Source organism: Tyto alba, unplaced genomic scaffold, assembly GCF_018691265.1.
Source record: "Tyto alba isolate M040663 unplaced genomic scaffold, T.alba_DEE_v4.0 Super-Scaffold_1000006, whole genome shotgun sequence".
Taxonomy (NCBI): domain Eukaryota; kingdom Metazoa; phylum Chordata; class Aves; order Strigiformes; family Tytonidae; genus Tyto; species Tyto alba.
In genome coordinates this window covers 19,259,183-19,274,435 of record NW_024881272.1, presented here as the reverse complement: position 1 = coordinate 19,274,435, position 15,253 = coordinate 19,259,183, and the positions used below count along the sequence as shown (strand labels likewise).

The window sequence follows — 15,253 nt, the reverse complement described above, 5'->3', positions numbered from 1 at the left end:
GAAAATTATATTGGAACCTGTTGATAACATCAGCCACTAACTGCTATTAGTAGTATTCATTGCAAAACTGGCCCTAATATAAGAATGTATTTCTCTGTCAGGTGCAACTCCAAACTAATCTTCATGAAGGGAATCCCTGTACCTGCTTGGGGCCACACAGACTTCAGTCAGCATACAAATCTGTTTGCAGGATTTGAGGCTTAAAAGAACAACAGTGACTTTGACACTAAAATAGCAGCACCGAGGCAACATCCTGCCGCTAATGTTTTATATCAAGCACATAACTTTGTCCATCTTAGTTGGACTTTCAGCAAAATTCATGGGTGTACTCACAGGCTTAAAGCTAAGTAAATACTTTGCTGGTTCCCCACTAGTTATTTCTGTCAGAAGTGCTCACTAAGGGCAGTGGTGCTATCTGATACAATAAAATGTTTCTTACAATGCATACCTTGTGTTTTAAAACCTGAAACATTTCAACTGTATAATTTGGAACTCTGCCTCTGAATGATCCATTTCCCCAGTTTTGCATTTCTTTTCATATTTTCTCACAATACTAACAAATATTTCAAGTGGTGGATTTTGCTGCATGCTGTGGAAAATAGTGACAATGCACTAACATTTCCTCCCTTTATAAATACTGAAACTGTAACACAGTATAATCCATCTTCATACCTTTTCTCCTTTGGGTCCTGGGGGCCCTGGGGGCCCTGAAGAACCCTGGTGACCCTGAAGAAGCGAACAAAACAAAAATTAGTTCCAAAACAAATTAAGGAAATAATTAATTCCAAACTTTCTTTTAACTGCTTGTTACTATCATTTTTTTTCTTCTTGCTAATAATGCTAAATACTGATGTGGCACAAAACTGATGGGCCCAGGCAGAAAATGTATTGTGTGCAGGAAAAGCGCTGTGCACAGTGGGAAGCCAAAGGTTCTGGCACAGTTTGATGCAGGTGAGGGGAGCTGCGCTAGTTCTCGCTTCAGGGTTAGGGCCACTGATGGAAATTTCTGTTCGGAAAAAAAGACATGGCAGTCTGGTCTGTAAAAGCAGGACTCAATCCATCTATGATGATGATCATTATTTTTTTCAGAGAAAGCTGCAGTATCTTTACATCCTTCAACTCACCTCATTCAATCAGTTTCTGTTACTGAAAGGGAAACTGCCTGGACAGACAATAAGCAGAGGTGGTGGTGTTTGCTGAACTCTTTATAATTAATAGCTCTAGCAATTTTATAGGAACTTTATTCACAAGGGGTGAGAGTATCTCCCTTGGACAAATAAGGGTTTCAAATCTATGGTGAAAAAACAACTGCTAATGAAGTCACAAGAACTAGTCATCGTTACTTAAGGCTAACATTTCTGAGTAGGCAATCATGTGTCATACAAACATACGTGAGTATCAGACACTCCTAAAGACATTTATATATTCTAGATACAGATCCCCATGATATTTGAAATTATTTAGAGTACCACAGACTTACTTAGGGATATGTGTGTACATAAATTCAGTAAAAAACTCACCCCATAACCTGGAATTCCCAACTCTCCTTCAGGTCCCATTCCACCTAGATGTCCCTGTTAAATGCAATAATTGGTGATAGAAAAATGACCTCCTTTGTAAAATGTTACAACAATGCCTACTTTATAAAGTCATCACTTGGAAAAATCTTCAAATATTGAGATTTGAGAATCACAAACAATTTCCTTGTTAGGTCCAACTTAATTTTATAAAGAATACTGGGCTTTTCCCTGTTCTGTGGAAAAAATGGTCAACGTTTTCAGTCCTAACCTTATAATCACTGTGCACAATAAATATCAAAAGAATCTGAGCTTTCAGCAGTGCAGAGGAACTCTGTTTATAAATGCTAAGTATGCTGAGAGAAGCTGAGGGTGGTCCTCACCTTAGGAAGCTGAGTCCTTCTCTTGAAAATGTTGGCCATTAGATAGTTTACTTCTGTACTTCATGTGTTCAGGAACACAGTGCTGCATTCAGTGGCCACAGGATTGGGCACTGGAGTAGAGAGATGGGCATGTTGCCTCACTATTGTGGAGGCTGCATGTGTCTGTGCATCTATCTCACAGGGTAGAGCAAGCTTGGGGAGCTTGTGATGAAAGGGGCTCAAAGTTAATGGAAATACACTTAATTCAGTTAACTCTGGATCAGGTTCCCATTCAATAAGAGTAGCAGTCCTCATCTGAAATGTTTTGTTTCAGCCATGGCTAAGGTTTATTTTATGTAATAGCAAACATCATGATTTCTGGTTTTGGAACTGGAGAAGTTTAAGAAACAGCCGCAGCAGTGAGGTTCTATGTGGACTGTAGGGCATGAGTGCATGTGATGGCACGCCCTGCCATCCTGCTCCTCTGATTGTCAGATCAGGAACCTGACCAGAGCATGAGATGACTCCTTCCAGGTCCATGGCCCAGGTTTCTGTGTGGAAAGGTGTACCGGTCTCATTCTGATGCTGAAAGATCAAGGCATGCATCGGGATGCACAGGCTGAGAAGGATACTGCCTGCGTCTCCAGCTACCGCAAAAAACATTTATACGTGCTACAGCTGTGACTCGCCTCTTCCCATGGAGAGACATGATTTTGCTAAACCAGAAATACATGAGCTCTTAAATAAGCATGTTTTGTACAAACCATGGGACCTCGAGTTCCTCTTGCACCTTTGGGACCAATTTCTCCACGTTGGCCAGATTCACCAGCAGGTCCAACTTCTCCAGGAGGACCAAGCTGCCCCTTTTCCCCCTGTTGGTGTTATTGTATTAAAAATAATAAGAGATTGATACTAAGTTTCAAAATGCAGTTTATGCTTAACAAAGTGTAACAGCATTATTTAATAGGAGTATTATATTTACATATGCCATTTACTGTAGTTCTTAGAATGTCTGAACTCAGAACTCTGCAGTCAAAAAACCCCTCTGCTAAAGCCCTTCTATTATTTATGTTTTGTTTCAGCCAAACCTTAACATTTTTTGATGGCAGCAGAAACTGTTCTCAGTTGCAAAATCACATCCTGATACAAATGTAAATTTCCTAAGGTCCTGAATGTTACTGATTGCAGAATGTTGACAATTCTAATTGCTATGGCTAGCAAGAAAAAAAAAAAATCGCTTGAAGGATGACATAAACCAGGGATAGACTTGGTTCAGTGGAATTATTTTGTAATGTAAATTTAAGTTTCAGACAAAAGGAAGGGAACTGGGGAAGGTACTACCTTCTTTCCTAAACGGCCTCTCTGACCTGGATTTCCTGGTGTTCCTTCAGGGCCCTGTATATTTATTAGAGAGAGGAAAAGAAATGCTTGAGAAAGGCCTGGAAACATGTTTAAACTGTGCTCCAAATTGGATAACTAAGCAGGCTTTTGTAATGCCGAAAGGTGGGAGGAATAATCTCATTAACTGTGGCAAGTTAGTAGGACTGTTTCAAGTTACAGTAGAAACAAGCAGGCAAGCATCAGGGATCACTTATCAGACTAGTGAAAATGCACTGAAAATAAGGGGTAAAACCCCAATAAATCTTGTCCACACAGAAAATATTACTTTAGGAATAAAATTACTTCAAGACAACCACTGGATTTAGAGAAATACAAATACAGTACACAAACAGAGGAAGACTAAGAAAACCTTGGGGCTGCCAAGTGCGAAGAGCAGGGCCCTGGCACTACTTGCGGTAGAGCAGAGACCTAAGACAGTGAGTGCTGGCGCCTCACTGCCCGCCTCTTGGTGACTGTGTGTGCTGCCTGCAGCTGAAGGGTGCTGTGGAGCTACAGCCCCACTGCCTTCTAGGTCACCTCAAAAAATGACCCTCCCAAAGGGATGGATGTGTCCACTGCTCACCAGCTTCAAAATTATGCAAAAGCTCTGTGAGTTAAAGGAGGTAATTTAGCTTCAGTTTTGTATAAAGGGAGATACATTTGAGGTTTTTTTAGTCATTGTGGTGATAAGCCAGGGTAAATATAATTGAAACTGATTTGTGAAGCTTATTTGTTGCTTTGTAAGCTTTTGTTTAAGCAAAATGTAATATTACTTTCGCCCCCAATAAAATCCTCAGACAATTGACTATAGGAAACCAATTTCCATGTTTAAACCAGGATGTTATGATCCGTCTGCATCCCTAAAAGGAGGTCAAACCAAAACTGTGTTGGGAACACTCCCAGACGCCAGGGAGGATGACTGGGGAGGGAGGCAGCTCTGCAGCCGCCTTTGGAATGTGTGGAACAGAAACGTGAAAAATCCCCTGCTAACCACATCCTCCCAAACACTGAATTGCCAGACTCGCCTGTCTCACTGAGGCACAGCAGCACTGCTGATGTTGTTTACTGTATACAAGTATAGTTACATACAATGTAGATATGCCAGGGCCGAGCTGTTTTATGCTAATTTCAATGTCTGAAACTTTTGAGCTGCTCCAGAATTGCCAACCCAAAATAGAAAAAAAAAGTCAGGGTGATATCACTGTATCAGAAACAAAAATTGTTCTGCGGCACACTAAGTGTGCTGACAACTAACAGAGCATTTTTTTCCTTTGCTAGGAGAGTAGTTCACTGTGAAGAACTCAGGACTAAAGGCAGCAGATTGTAACACTGATGCTTAGAGGACAGAGGGGACAGTGCTCACAGCCATTGACAGCTGGCCCTCCAGCTGATGTTTACTCAGACTCCAGCATCACATAAGAGCTACAGAGAAGGCAGCCAGAGGACTGTGAATGAGAACATGATGATTTTTGGTAGGGGAGTCTGACGGCTGATTTGAGGCTACATACTTGCTTTGGAAACTGTGCTCCAAAATATTAGTTCACATTAAGAAGTTGCCTAAAGTTTCAGCAAAATAGATTTTATAGACAGATTTGAGCTACTAGGGGTGATGACAGAACAAATACGCAAACTGATCTAACAATGTTGACTATGGATCCCAATGCTCATTTACTATTTGAGCTATGTATGCTTGCTGCCATTTCTTTCCATCTGCGATCTCTGTTTCAGTTGTCTATGGCAACTTGTGCTCTCATGACATATTTATTTAATTAATTTCACAGAGGCAACAAAATTAAGTTAGTTAAAGAATAAATGTCTTTTAAGAACAAAATGGAATGATGAAATTCTTTCTTTCTGCTCCTTACTTTTTATAGTATATGCCTCATTATAGGGTGATTGAAAAATTAAGAGGTCAACCAAAGACAACATTGCATCACAGCACAGAATTATCATCTGAAGCAGCACTTCCTGGCATGATAGGCCCTCATTTCTGGAAGTCAGTTCCAGCACGGGATGGACAGCATCCATAACATTGTCTTTACAACACCTTGGGAGCAGTGTAGAAAGACCACTGTTTGGAAAGACAGGCCATCCAACTGATCGGGAATCAACACCAGGAGTAATTTGGATTATCTGATATCTGTCATATGATACTGTTTTTAAGTCACCTTTGATCTGCCCTGTATTTCTCACCAGAGAAGGCACTATAATGCTCACCAACACTTTAAGAAATCCTGTGCTATTGGTGTCTGTTCTGCAATAATGTTGTAACTAAAGGAACCTCAGTGCTCAGGATATAACTTTTTCTAGAAAGTTATTTTTAGACCTACCTTTTGTTGTTAAGGTTTATTAAAAGGAATGACAGCTAAGCATGTATGTGGTAAGAACATTAGCACAAAATCTTAAATTGGAGCCAAACTTTGTGTGCTATAAGGCCTAATGCTTCATCATTTACAAGCTGCTCAGAATGGCAGTTCTTTGCCCCAAGGAACTTCTAATCTAAACTAAAAACTAGATAGCCCTGGGACAGTAAAACAGCACTATAAGTAGCGAAAGTGATACAAAACAAAAGATCTTACAGCACAATTTATGGTAGTATATGCATCTTGCCAAATTCTTTGGGTGTTTTTACAATTTAAAGAATGATCTATTACCTTGGGATTGCTCACAGTCTCCAAATGAAGGTGACGATAGAGACTAATGACAGAAGTTTGTCTGGAGAGGAGAGATCTGAAGTGAGAGGCTCCAGGTTGTGTGATGTATGTGTCTGGAGGAATCACTATCTGCTAAGAGGTCCCAGATTCAAGCTAGGAAAAGCATTTGTCTCCTCTCTCTACCAACCTTGAAAAGTTGAACCACATAGAAAAGGGAGGCAAGCTAATTTAAAGATGCTTATCTCTAATTGCAATATAAAATCAAAAAATAAAAAATAAAAGAAACAAGCAAAATTAAAAAAAAAATACAAAAAGCAAATGAGCAAGAAGTCCACTTAAACCTGGAAACACTTACAGGAATGCCCATTATTCCAGGTTCACCGGGGGGTCCAGCAATTCCCAGCAACCCCATCTCTCCTTTTTCACCACCTTCTCCAAGAAGCCCCTGGTCTCCGGGGTCTCCCTAAACAAAGCAGAAAAAAAACCAAAAACAAAACCAAAAAAACCCAGCTTAGTCAAGCTGCTGCTACAGAATTACTTATTCTTGAGAAAAGTGAATTCTGAATCTTCAAGTTTAATAAAAAGCACAATACAACTGGTGGGAATCCTACCAGTCAAATTCAGATCAGCCTCCAAGTTAGGGTAAAGCCCTTTCTATCTCGTTCATACACTCACACAGCCAGATTTTGCCCCATCCTTCACCAACTACCTGAGGGTGTCCTCTGTGACAACCCCTGTCCTGGCACCTGGCACAATACGGGGAGTGGTGCAGCCTTGGGCTTGCTCTCTCCAGCATCATAGTCACCAAGGAAATAAGCTGTACTCAGTTCTCCATCTTGCATTTCTCTGTCAAGCCATTCAACTTTGCAGCCCTTGCAGGGTAGGTGTGTGTCTAAAAGGCACAGGGAGGCCTGTAATATACAGCATCTTCTATGTTAAAACTAAGCGTATGCACATGGGCTCTGTTGACCTGGTGGAATAGGAGTTAAAAAAGAGTTTTGGGTGTTTAAACTAATACGATTGCTTTACATCTGCAACATAAACTGAATGTACCTTTGGGCCATCTTTTCCTTGAACACCGTCTTCTCCTTGAGGTCCTGGTTCACCCTTATAGAAAGGAACAGTTGAAAACAAAGTTATTGCCTAAACTTCTTGACATAGAAGTATTGCCTTGGAAGAACTCAGACTAGTTTTATATGTGCTTATTATCTTTTGGACAACATTTATATAGCTTTTATATTTTATTTGTCTTAATTTTTCAATGATTTACAGTGACAGTCACAGTCCTGTGAGTCTCAAACACAGGAAAACATAAAAGATGATCAACATTACAAAAATGAGGCAATACTTTGTTCATAAAAGCCTGGAGATTTGGACAGTGGCACTGACATTGTTTGGTTTCAGAGTATACAACATGTAATTACAGTAACCTCAAAAATATGCCTACTGTGTCCTGAAACTTCCACGTTTATGTGAGTAACTACTATATTGGTATATTTAGTGCCTCAGTTTAGGGCCATGAAAAACTCATCATTTACCAACAGTATTGGCACCATGTTATTTTAGAATATTTGCTTTTCTCAGGTAAAGATATGGGCAACTTGTAAATTTTGATGCAGGTAGTAAAATAACAAATAAAAGCTGCCCTATACTAATAACATAGTATTTCAGACATAGTGATATAGTTAAGTCCAGAGCACCCACTGTGGACCAGCGTCAGAAATTACTCTCTTTCAAGGGCAGGCAGAGTTGTAGAATGCACCTCACTGGAGATTTTGGGCAGGAGGAAAAGATGACAGCAAGAAGTTAATGGAAGAAGACAGCTCAAGGGTACAACTTAAGTCTGAAAGGGTATAGTTTATGCTCTTTTAAAAGCATGCTGGATAAAATCAGTTTTTAGCACTTTAAAAGGTTTTTTCAGCCTTTAAAGGTAGGCAACTGTTTGGGTAAGATGAGGGGGATAAGATGCACAGGAAGAATAATCAGGGCCACAAGTGTAAAATCAAGTGTCAAATGAGCCATCCACAGCACCAGAAGCAAATCAGCCACTTTAGATGGTGGTACAGAGAAATATCCTACTCTGCTGAAACTATAATGTTCCCATTATCTCATCTAGACTGGTTATCCGTACTCAGCATTACTGTTGCTGTCGTCTTAACAACTGGGCTGGACATCCTTGGATTTGCCTTCATGCTCAAACCACTCTTGCGTGTCTCTCACTGATGTGAGACACTTAGATGGAAATATTTCAACATTATACTCAATATTCTTTTTAACTTGTTAGGTTTTTATTTTAACGATATCTGAAAATAGCTTCTTATTGAAATCCTCTTATAAATTAAGGTTTCTCAACCTGCATTTCTGACACATTCATAACATGCTTTCTTTTTTGGAAGATTTGCATCCATAGCTTACCCTTAAACCTTGGTCTCCTGGTTCTCCAGCCTTCCCAGCAGGTCCAATGTCTCCCTGGAATAGCAGAAGAAAAATAAATCATTGGATTTGAAGAGACACTATTCCTAACAGTGACGGGATTACAGATAGCGTAGTCATCATGACAATAACAATATTTCTTAACGTGTCTTTTCCTGTATCACTATCTACTTGGCTAATGAATCAGATAACTCATTTGCACTTATGGAAATTTGAAAATTTAAACAGCATGAGAAAGAGTAATTTCAACATTTACCTTTGCGCCTGGTTCTCCCTGCAGGCCAGGTTCTCCTTCAGGGCCAGGAGGTCCCTGCATGGTACAAGAGCTACTGTTACACATGATCACCAATAATAATTTTACAACCACCAAGTAATACAGCCAAAATTGAAGCAGAAAAATGGCATGAAACACTGGGTAAGATGCATGTCTGGAAAATTAAATTAAGACAACACAGTTCTTTGTTCTTACTAGAGCCCAACAGAAGAAAAGAAAGGAGGGTATAGGAGAAGTTTAGGAATTGCACTGAGGGTCAGGAACATATTGAAGTCTTAGTAATACCACTAAGCCTGTACCTTTCATCATAAATTATTAACAGGCTGAGCAATCATCTATCTTGTGTAAATCTGACTGACAACTTTATCACTGTTTAGATTCGGAGCCAACTACCTATAGTCTTTGAGAACAAAGCCCTTTCTGGAGTCTTCAGCCCTTAAAGAGTTAATGGTATCAGATTGCGTTTTGTAAAGTTTACATTTAACCTTTTTTTAATAGTCAGAAGACTGGATTTTGGGTGACTGAGGTAGCGCATTTCTTTGAATAAGCCAAATCCCTCCTGTTCTAAGTGAGCTCATCCTTTAGCCACTTCATTCCAAATGTGGCTAATACATACTGTCATATTTCTTTCAAATAGATACTAAAAACAATGCAAAAAATAGAGTAAAAGTTAGCAAGATGACTGCCTGCAGCTGCTTTTCTTCAGTTACCATTTGCAAGGATATATGATTAATGGTGTTCTACTGTTTAACTGTAAAGGATAATGGAGCTTCAAAAAAATTCAAAAAGGGATCATTTGCTCAACTAAATATTCACCTTCTAGGTGCAGATGTCATGAATGTATGCCCCAAAAAAGTGCTCACAGAAAACCAGAAAAAGCTACTTATTTTAGACTTTTTATTTGGTAAGAGCTTTAAGAGTCTCTCAGCCAACTCATGGTATTTAAGTGAGCTGCAGGTAACAAAAAAAATGGTTTCTAAACGCATTGTCCAGGCTTACTCAGTTGCTTGAGTGCTTGTAATTACTATATAAATGATTAAAAGCTCACCTCAAAACCCATTTCTCCAATAGGGCCAGGATCCCCTGGTTGTCCTCTTGTACCCTGGCATTAAACAAAATTTTTAATGAATCATTCAATTAACTTTAAATTACACTGTGTAGTTTTGACTTTGTCTCTTCAGAACTCTCCAATTAGCATAAGGAAGTGTATTTCATTGTCTTTCCTCCTCAATCCAACAGTGTATATAAGTACCATGACAGTATACAGTACGGAAGACTTCATTGCCAATCAACACACTAAAATAACAGAATTCAAATAATAGCAGAGATGTCTCTTCTTTTAGACCAAAAGTAAATTGTTATCTCAACTAAGCTCTCCTCTTGACTAACTGAGACTTTGTTTAATTAAGGTTTGTTAGACTGTCTGGTTTGCTTTGTGGAAAAGCCTACAGTTGGGTATGGAATTAACTGAAAACAACTACTGGGTGCTTCACTATAGATTCAGCAACGTTTATACAGGACAGTCACTGAGATGTAATGGACTAAGGGCTATAACCTTATTGGTAATATTAGTAATTATACTACGAGCATTTTTTTACAAGACCTACTGTAAGTAATAAATTTATTGCAGTAACATGTAAGGATCGTTTCCTGAAGTGGCATGCTCAAATTCTCTGCACATGTTATATTGTCTATCTCTGCTCACAGAGTGGGATTTATGTGCTGGGGGGTTGCCTGTAACAGCTTACAGATGATTCCATAGCCACTATGAACGTATGTCAAGATAAATCAACTCTCTGGATGTACCCCGTTTTTGAACTTTCAGAAAGTTCATGTCCATTTACCCCTTTGGGACTCATCTGTGTTTAAGTACATTCTAAATTCAAAACCTTTTGTTGATCTATTATTTTCATGTAAAAGAAAGATGCTGCTACCCATATTTATGATAGAAGCCTTTTAAGCAAATATTTACTCCTTTTTGTTTCACTTCCTCTTACAGACCATGCATATGGTTTTGCTCCTTCTGATGACTTGGCAGTGATAACGCGAGTATATGCTTCCCTTGTAAAAACAATATAAACTGTATAATACTGAGAGGATTTCAGCAGATGCATACATTTTACCCTATAGTGGCATTTAAGTGTGAACAACTGAAACTGCAGTTAATTTCCCACTGAGAATTCACTTGGTCCTAAACTAAGTCCATCAAGTTTTTGTTTGCAGCAATTCTATGGCATTCCACTAGGCAAGTGCCACAAAGCTTAAGTTTGATTAATGAGTCAAGTACTTTTTCATAATATTACCATGGAGCTAAGTCTGCTGGATTGGTAATGTATCTTTCCCCTGAGACTTTCAGGGAATTTCATAAGCCAAACATTTACAGCAATATAAGGACTCCTTTTAACCATTAACAACAGGTAATTTGCAAAGAAGAATTTTACTGAAATGTCTGACAAGTAGGTAAAGTTGGAGTGTAATTTAGATCAAGCCTGTTTCTAGAAATAGTTCTAACTGCTTACGTTTCTCTGCTTCTCCACCAGTAATTAGAGTTTTTTCTGCTTTGTGCAGAACTAGTGACAGGGCCAGAGAAACTGCTTCAGTACCTGCCTTTCATGCAGTAACCAGCTGACAGAAGATGAAATCAAGCTGCTTGGATGGGCAATTAAAAAAAGAGCCACACATTTTATATCATGACATCTTGTGTCATTTTTGTCACTTCCTTCTAGCTCCACAGACCATTTTCTGAAGACATTTTACTCTTTCAGCACTTAAAAGAAAAGGTATCTTGTTCACAGGTTAAGCTTTTCTTACCTCTGACACTGCACGTGTAGATTCTACAATGATGAGCACAACAAAAATGTAGGTTGCTCAAGAGCAGACTACTTAGATTAGATAAGGCTGATAGTCTTTTTATATATATGAAAATTCAGATTCGACCAGAAAATGGGAGGAATTTTATGTATAAGCCTTCCATTGTAAGGCTCTCAGATGTCACAAAACAAAGATCAGATAAAATAAATGAAAGGGACGAAATGACAGGATTCCAATAATTGTCAGAAAACATATTTTCTGTTGAAACATTTTGCCACTCCTACGTTGCCAGCTCAAGCTAAGTAGGCAATTATATCCAAAAGAAAATTTACCAAAATAAACGTTGGTATTTTTCTAGCACCCCAAAATGTGCAATTGCTTTCTGTAAGCATGTCAGCCTATGAATTAGTAGAAATAATAATTAATAATATTAGAAATAATAATAATAATTAGTAGAAATAATATACCTTATATCAACAGTTCACTTTCAAGATTTAAATGAACTATATGCCAGTTGATGTGCAAAATAACTTTTCAGAAGCAATGAAAACACAGGATGTTTGACAACTCTATTAGATTTCTGCACTGTAAAATGGCAGCCTTCTCTCAGGTCCCCCTAGGACAACACACACTCTTTCACTGTATTTATATGATCTGATTTACCCCCAGAGATGGTGATGCAATACTGTTCCTGTCATGGCTACACCTTGAAGCACTTTGCATATATTTGCTGCAGATTCTGCATGATCTGTTACAATATTAGCCACATAAAAGTGAGTGTGGCTTTGAGCTAATAACAATCAGAAGAATACGTCCAGCAGAGGAATGTCTGAGGTTTATTACAACAGTCTGTCTTCTATTGAAAATTTAACCTGCCAAATAGATGTGGTCCCCGAGTTCCTGAATAACTATCCTAAAATTTCCCTGAAAAAAAACCCACTAGTATCTGTATTGGCATATATATTTACATAATCCATAAAGTAGATGTATACCTCAATGCAGCACAAAGTCACATAATATTGTGGTCCAGATTCTGTCATGCTTTCTTATCTTGTGCACCCCTTACCACAGTGCTTCCCACCATGATTAACGGGTCTCCTTATGAACAAGTTATGCTAAGCAAAGGAGGCAGACTCTACCCCTGCAGCTCTGGAACAATTGCCCCAATTCCTATCTAACCACAACTGTCAAAACTGAATCTTGGTAAAATGGAGCTTGCATTACCAGGGAATTCAGTATAATAGGTGGAAAAATTTTTAAGCAGGCATAAGGATCAACTTACTGGCTCTCCCATCGGTCCCTTGTCTCCTGTCATTCCGGGAGGCCCAAGCAAGCCCTGTAAGATTAAAATAAAATTAAAAAATCATTGGAAACAAGATGTTTCATATTCTGTGAAAATCCACTTCATCTCTTATTTCTGCTCACTCAATAACTTCCCCAGAAACATCCGAGAAATATATGCAGCCTTGTCTCCTGGTTGACATGCATTGCCACATCACTAGCTCCTGTGGCAGATGGGGGAGCCCTGAACAAATTTTTCCTCAGTTTCTTTTACACAGGGATGGATCTTAGCTGACCCATCATTTACCAGTTCCTCACCATTCTCCTTAGACTCCTGTACTTCTTGTGTGTGCACAATGGGCCTAAACATAATGTTATGAGTGTCCTGTCCTACAAACTGTATTTGAGATGATCAGTAAGGTTCACAGCCCACTTTTCTTTCTGCTCAACCTGGCTCATAGCATATCTGTCTGCTCTCTTCTAGAAACTGTAGCTGTAGGAATAATAGAACAGTATCTTGTATTTTGCAATAAATGTATTAATTCACATCATTTCAACTTAATGAGGCTTTGCTTCATTCATTTCCATATATATAAATATATCTAAAAGTCCTAGTGAATGAAGAGGAAATGAAAACCCATCATGTCAAAGGTGAGGGGCAACAAGCTCCTAAATCTGAGCAGAAGAGGCAAAACAACTACGGTGACAACCACCATTTTGAGTCTCAATTTCAGCAAAAAATCACTGTTACTGCTTTATTTCTGTTTTTCTGCTTCCTTCTTACTGAAAATCTGGAAAGACTGGTAACCTTCTTTGTAAAAGAAAGCCTCAAATAGAATATGTTAGATTTCCATTTAAAAATTCCCTAAAAAAAGGAATTTTCTCCTATACATGTGATATACATTTTACATGTTTTTTTACATTTAGCCTGACATCTAAAGTACACATCTACTCTAAAATCTATCAAATAATTATTTTTCTATCTCACAGTGACTTTCTCCCTTAAAACTATAATAAAACTGAAAAAAACAAAGCAAATTCTAGGACTCCCATACTAACTACAATGGTATTTCTTCTGTAATTTGATATCATACTGTATTCTGTGGCACATCATTGAAGAAAACACTGCTCTTGTATCAAACTAGACCATGTTCAGACATACTCTCACTTCTGTCCATGATTCTCTGTATGAATAAATGAAAACCATACTGTCAGAGTTTTCCAGCTGCTCTAAAGCAGACAAATTCCTTCATACCTGAGTGTGAAACAAAGTATGAGATTTTGTGGGGTTTTTTTGGTAAAAGTACTAGAGAATTTTATACTCACAGGTGCACCATGATCTCCTCTTTCTCCTGGATTTCCAGCTTTACCCTGGCCAAAGAGAAATATTGAAAGATAATGCTGGCTTCAGATAAGTTCTAAAAACAGGTCAGAAATTAGTAGTAACTATGTTAAGGCTTACTATAACGATTGGCTCCAATACTTACAATGAGACCAGGAACTCCTTTCTTTCCCAGATCACCTCTTTCTCCCTGACAAATAACAAACAGTGTGTGAATTCTATGTGCATTTGCTAGATAAGCCGCATACAGTTTTTGTCAGTTTAAATGCTGAGTAACTCTGCGGGAATTGCAGATTCATTCTTAGATGGGCTTATACCATAATAAGGAAATACCTGAAGAAGGCAGAAGCTTGCAAATCTCCTCCTGGATTAAATGGAACTTTATAAATTCTGACATGCTGGCTTGGTGTTCTGTTTTTTTGTTTGTTTGTTTGTTTGTTTGTTTGTTTTTGTGGTGGTGTTGGTTTTTTTGTTGTTGTTATTGTTGTTGTTTTCTTATATGCTATGATGTATCTCAATGTTTTGTATAGTACCAAGCAATGCAAGCACTCACCTTAATTCCTTGTGTTCCTGCTTCTCCTGGAGGACCATCTAGACCTCTTGGCCCCTGAATATTGAATAAGTAATTTAGAATAATAATTATGCATTAGTTTTGGTTATCATCAGTGAGATGATATTTTTTAAAAACAATACGTAAACAAAATGTTCAGGTTCTCTGTTGGAGCCAGCTTGCAGGCTGATATTTTCTGCTCTCTTTTCCATCCACTTTGTACACATGCAACAGACATGTATTTAGAAGAATTTAGATGAGCACTAGTTATATGGAGCACTTGCTTTTGAGCATATTATAAGTTGTATATGCAGAAATCCAGCTTGCTAGTAAGACTCTAAAACAGTCAGATAAAGTTCTTCCATTAGTAAACCAGTCTGAGGCAAGATTAAAAACAATTTATAATCTTGCATAGTGACATACTCTATTGTTAGACTAAATTGTCTCTTGTAAACTGATTTTTTATAACCAAGAGATGAACAAAGATAACCTGCAATATTATATTATTACAGTATGGCAAATATTTATTGCCAAAACATTCAGAAATTATTATTTAAGATTGGAAATCAAAATCCATCAGTTTACAAGCAAATAAAAAATCCTTAAAGTAAATCATGAGCAAAATGAAAAAGGATATTTTATCTGTGCT

General features: G+C 38.2%; 1 protein-coding gene across 3 annotated transcripts in view; it reads right to left on the bottom strand.

The window, feature by feature from the left end:
• COL24A1 (collagen type XXIV alpha 1 chain) overlaps window positions 1-15,253 on the bottom strand; it is a 149,955-nt gene that overhangs the window by 29,269 nt on the left and 105,433 nt on the right. For 2 of the 3 annotated variants that reach the window (XM_042785720.1, XM_042785722.1), the window contains 13 exons: window positions 14,608-14,661; window positions 14,200-14,244; window positions 14,039-14,083; window positions 12,714-12,767; window positions 9,669-9,722; window positions 8,603-8,656; window positions 8,329-8,382; window positions 6,967-7,020; window positions 6,269-6,376; window positions 3,221-3,274; window positions 2,644-2,751; window positions 1,521-1,574; window positions 673-726 (listed from right to left, as the gene is read on the bottom strand). In XM_042785720.1, the coding sequence (XP_042641654.1) occupies window positions 673-726; window positions 1,521-1,574; window positions 2,644-2,751; window positions 3,221-3,274; window positions 6,269-6,376; window positions 6,967-7,020; window positions 8,329-8,382; window positions 8,603-8,656; window positions 9,669-9,722; window positions 12,714-12,767; window positions 14,039-14,083; window positions 14,200-14,244; window positions 14,608-14,661 (792 nt within the window). The remainder of the gene's footprint in view (window positions 1-672; window positions 727-1,520; window positions 1,575-2,643; window positions 2,752-3,220; window positions 3,275-6,268; window positions 6,377-6,966; window positions 7,021-8,328; window positions 8,383-8,602; window positions 8,657-9,668; window positions 9,723-12,713; window positions 12,768-14,038; window positions 14,084-14,199; window positions 14,245-14,607; window positions 14,662-15,253) is intronic. The other variant, XM_042785724.1, reaches the window with a different exon arrangement.